Source organism: Lucilia cuprina, chromosome 2 (genome assembly GCF_022045245.1).
Source record: "Lucilia cuprina isolate Lc7/37 chromosome 2, ASM2204524v1, whole genome shotgun sequence".
NCBI lineage: Eukaryota > Metazoa > Arthropoda > Insecta > Diptera > Calliphoridae > Lucilia > Lucilia cuprina.
This window is the reverse complement of record NC_060950.1, coordinates 61048932-61054076: the sequence shown is the minus strand read 5'-3', so window position 1 is coordinate 61054076 and position 5145 is coordinate 61048932. Positions and strand designations below refer to the sequence as shown.

The following is a 5145-nucleotide window of genomic DNA, read 5'->3' as shown; positions in this document are numbered from 1 at the left end:
TAGACTAGACTATAGACTAGACTATAGACTAGACTATAGACTAGACTATAGACTAGACTATAGACTAGACTATAGACTAGACTATAGACTAGACTATAGACAATACTACAGACTAGACCATAGACTATATTTTCAAGATGATGAAATATTTTTAAAACTTCTAACACCTTTAATTAGCACAATCGTAGTCTACCAAAGTCATCATCTATAAACTTTACACTTTACTTTGCCAACTTATCATACTTAATACTGAACACTTTTAAGTATTTTTTCAATTGTTTATAACTTTAACAACTACAAAATGTTAATAAACTCATAATGATGATTTTGTGCCAATTAAACACATACCCTTAGCTGTCATCTTTGATCAATGTCAATTATTTTCAATGGGTTGGGTCTCGTCATTCATGAGAAATTTGTTTAGTTCTTTCAATGCTTTACATTTACATTCTATGGTGCAAAAAAAATGATAAATAATTTTTGCTTTTATGAAATTAAATTGACATTTAAAATGAAGAATAGCACTATCATCAATTTAGACGTTTATATACATAGTACACAATAGATGACATTTTTAGTTCATTTAAAATTTGCCAAGAACAAGAAGAAGAGTATATGGGGAGACTTCAAAAAGAAAAAAAATCATCTAATAAATGGTCGAGAGAAGTAGTGGTGGTGTGGTTGAGAATGTTAGAGATTTAAATGATTGAAGATTCACTGTAAACTATTTAGCATAACAATTTCTCATTACTGCAAAGCAAGGAAATTTCAAAAGCTATTCGACTATGAAGTTGCCTATAGTCCCGGCTACAGAAAAGGCTATAGTTTTGACTATAGAATTGTCTATATTTCTGAGTACACAATAATCTACAGTCTTAACTATAGAATAGTCTACAGTCTTGAATATAGAATAGTCTACAGTCTTGACTATACAAAAGTCTACAGTCTGGACTATAGCATAGTCTATAGTCTTGTCTATAGAATAGTCTATAGTCTTGTCTATAGAATAGTCTATAGTCTTGAATAAAGAATAGTCTATAGTCTTGACTATAGAATAGTCTATAGTCTTGACTATAGAATAGTCTATAGTCTTGACTACAGAATAGTCTATAGTCTTGACTACAGAATAGTCTGTAGTCTTGACTATAGAATAGTCTATAGTCTTGACTATGGAATAGTCTATAGTCCTGACTATAGTATAGTCTATAGTCTTGACTGTAAAATAGTCTATACTCTTGGCTATAGAATAGTCTATAGCCTTGTCTACCGAATAGTCTATAGTCTTGACTACAGAATAGTCTATAGTTTTGACTATAGTATAGTCTTGACTGTAGAATAGTCTATAGTCTTGACTATAGAATAGTCTATAGTCTTGACTACAGAATAGTCTATAGTCTCGACTACAGAATAGTCTATAGTTTTGACTATAGAATAGCCTATAGTCTTGACTATTGAATAGTCTATAGTCTTGACTATAGTATAGTCTATAGTCTTGACTGTAGAATAGTCTATAGTCTTGGCTATAAAATAGCCTTTAGCCTTGACTATAGAATAGTCTATAGTCTTGACTACAGAATAGTCTGCAGTCTTGACTATAGACTAGTCTATAGTCTTGACCATGGAATAGTCTATAGTCTTGACTATAGAATAGTCTATAGTCTTGACTATAGAATAGTCTATAGTCTTGACTATAGAATAGTCTATAGTCTTGACTATAGAATAGTCTATAGTCTTGACTACAGAATAGTCTATAGTCTTGACTACAGAATAGTCTGTAGTCTTGACTATAAAGTAGTCTATAGTCTTGACTATAGAATAGTCTATAGTCTTAACTATAGAATAGTTTATAGTCCTGACTATAGAATAGTCTATACTCTTGACTATAGAGTAGTCTATAGTTTTGACTAAAGAATAGTTTATAGTCTTGACTATGGAATAGTCTATAGTCTTGGCTATAGAATAGTCTATAGTTGTGACTATAGAATAGTCTATAGTCTTGACTATAGAATAGTCTATAGTTTTGACTATAGAATAATTATAGTCTTGACTATAAAATAGTCTATAGTCTTGACTATATAATAGTCTATAGTCTTGACTATAGAATAGTCTATAGTCCTGACTATAGAATAGTCTATACTCTTGACTATAGAGTAGTCAATAGTTTTGTCTAAAGAATAGTCTATATTCTTGACTATAGAATAGTCTATAGTCTTGACTATAGAATAGTCTATAGTCCTGACTATAGAATAATCTATACTCTTGACTATAGAGTAGTCTATAGTTTTGATTAAAGAATAGTTTATAGTCTTGACTATGGAATAGTCTATAGTCTTGACTATAGAATAGTCTATAGTTGTGACTATAGAATAGTCTATTGTCTTGGCTATGGAATAGTCTGCAGTCTGGACTATAGAGTTGTCTATAGTCTTGACTACAGAATTCTATAGTCTTGACTATAGAGAGTAGAGTAGTTTATAGTCTTGACTAAAGAGTAGTTTATTGCCTTGACTATAAAATAGTCTATAGTTTTGAATATAGACTGCAGAGACTTGAGCATAGTATACAGTTTCAACTTGAGAATAGTCTCGAGTCTCGATAATGTTAAAACTTTACATAAAAAATCAGTAAAAAAATCTTAAACCCACCCAAAAAAATGTTAACTCCAGCAATAACAACATTTTTACAACAAGAAAGATTAGTATTTTTATATGTCGACTCTTGTAAGATTTGTCAGAGATTGTTTGTTTCTTTTTTTGCAATTTTTTATATGTTTTCTTACAATTTGAACGTTTTAATGTCACGGCCAGTATGTGGCATATAACTACAAGTCCATTCACACTCGTCTAAATAGCAGTCGATGAAATAAAAAGTAAACGTTGTACAAAAAAAAAGGTGATTGATCTCTTAATAAATTGTATGCTCGTTATGCGGTTGGTTCTCTATATAATGGACGTGTGTTATGATTTTTTTCATTTTATTTTTTTACATAATTTTTTAAAATTTATTATTCATATGTATGGAGAAAAAAAAAATATTGAACATTTTGGTTTATTCATTTAACATATTTTTTTTTTTACTAAACGCGTCATAACAAATTAAAAGCTTTATAGTGATTGAATTTAATTGAGTTCATAAAAATAGATATAAATTGAATTTATAGTTTTTGTCTTTTAATAAATCTTGGAAAGAAATTTAATAAAAAAAAATCATAGACAAAGACCATGACAAATTTATGATAAATTAAGTGTATAAAATTAAAAAATAAATATACATTAAACACGCACATTTAAACATTCATTTAGAACAAGAAATATTTGTGTAAAATTTTTTTAAACATTTAAAAATGTTTCAATATTTCAAACAATTTTAAAACTTACCTCTATTTTTAATTTCATTAACAGCATTACGATTATTTTCATCATGAACACTTGTTCCAGCCATTGAACTTTTCTTTTTGGTATTACATTCCTCACCCGTTGAGTTACCACTTTCTTCCTCTTCATCACACTCATCTTCCTCATCATCCTCACCCGTTTCAACACCATCGTCTTCTTCGTCTTCTTCGTCATCATCATCAACATCTTCCTCGTTTTCGTCATCATCATCATCATCGACAACGTTATTATTGACAGCAGCAACATTTCGTAGACCAACATTAACATTATGATTATTTTTAATGCCTGCAGCATTTTTACTAGTCGTCATTGTAGTTTTTGTTGTAACGACAACATCATTATGTGACCATAATTTTGAACTACCGTTGCTCTTGATGCCTGACGATGATTTTTTCTCCTGTTTTGACGCCATTGCCGCTGTGTTTGCTGTCGCAGCTGATGATGATGTTGTTGTCGATGACGCTGAAACGGTAGTTGATGCTAAAACACCAGTTGATTGGGTGGACGTTAAAATATCCTTATGATAGGAATTATGACGATTACGTGTTGTTGCATTAATGGCAGCTGCATCGGAATTAGTTGATTGTAATATTGTGGTAGCTTGGGCACCCGGAAATGTGGCATTACGTTTATGTCGCCCCTTCGATTTGGGAAAGGCTGCTAATGTGTTAAGCCACCATTTTGATTCTTCCGGACAGGTACCTTTGACGAATGTAACACGATCGGGAGCCGTTATGGCAATCGAATTTGTATGACCGGTTACGTCTTCGGCGGTAGTAACCTCTAAAACTTTGGTCATATCAATACAGGCTTGTGGTACAGTCTCGGGCTGGAACAATATATAAAAAGAAAAGATATTTTATTGATAAGAAAATAAGAAGTGTGGAAGGGAATATAAAAGATCGATGGAAGACACAGTCTACAATTCGAAATTATTAAGAAAGAAATCAAATAACCGAATGATCATTAATATAGAATGATCTTCTATTTCCATGACATTAAAAATTTCAGATAAATGATCGTTAGGAAAAGAGGTAGAGAGAAGTAGTGAATAGTTTACTATTCTTAAGATGAAAATTAAAGGATTGCATGAAAGAAACAGAACGAGTGGTGGTAAAGAGTTTAGATCTTAAAAATGAAGCTAGTGTGAGAGAATAAAAGAGAAAGTGTGAGAGGGAGAAAGATAAAGATCGAATTCATTATCTACAATCCATGGAAAAGACATCAATAAGAAGATTATGATGGACTTATATGTCATGAGCTTCATTGCAAAATCAATTGATCTTAAATACGGAAGGATCTTCTGATCTTATTCTAATACGCAAATCTTTATCAAGACGATAGTTAGAGAGATACGTAATGAATTGGTTTCTATTCTAAAGATGAAAATTAAAGAGAGTTATATATCGAAGAATAAATCTTCAAACCGTTATGAAAGCCAATAAAATCAATAAAAGTAGAAAGTGTGGGATGGACTTATATATTATGATCTATTGAACTAATCGATCTTCAATATGAAAGGATCTACTGTTTTTATGTGAGAGGAAACGAGAAGTGTGTACAATACCAAATCAATGAGAAAGACATCAATAAAAAGATAAATTGTATGATTTTGGAAGGATCTTCTTTTCAAAACCGATTGATCATTAATATTAAAGGATCTTCTTGTTTCCATGACATTAACAAAATGAGATGATCGACGGAAAGTTAAATAGAGAGAGAAATACTGAATAGTTTTCTATTGAAAAGA

The 5145-nt window shown here is 30.8% G+C and overlaps 1 protein-coding gene across 1 annotated transcript in view; it reads right to left on the bottom strand.

Moving 5' to 3' along the window:
- The window catches only part of LOC111680708 (centromere-associated protein E), a 41533-nt gene extending 37306 nt beyond the window's left edge, over positions 1-4227 (bottom strand). The window contains exon 1 of the mRNA XM_046955679.1: positions 3378-4227. Coding sequence (XP_046811635.1) covers positions 3378-4194 — 817 coding nt within the window. The 5' untranslated portion in view covers positions 4195-4227. The remainder of the gene's footprint in view (positions 1-3377) is intronic.
- Between the last annotated feature and the right edge of the window lie 918 nt (positions 4228-5145).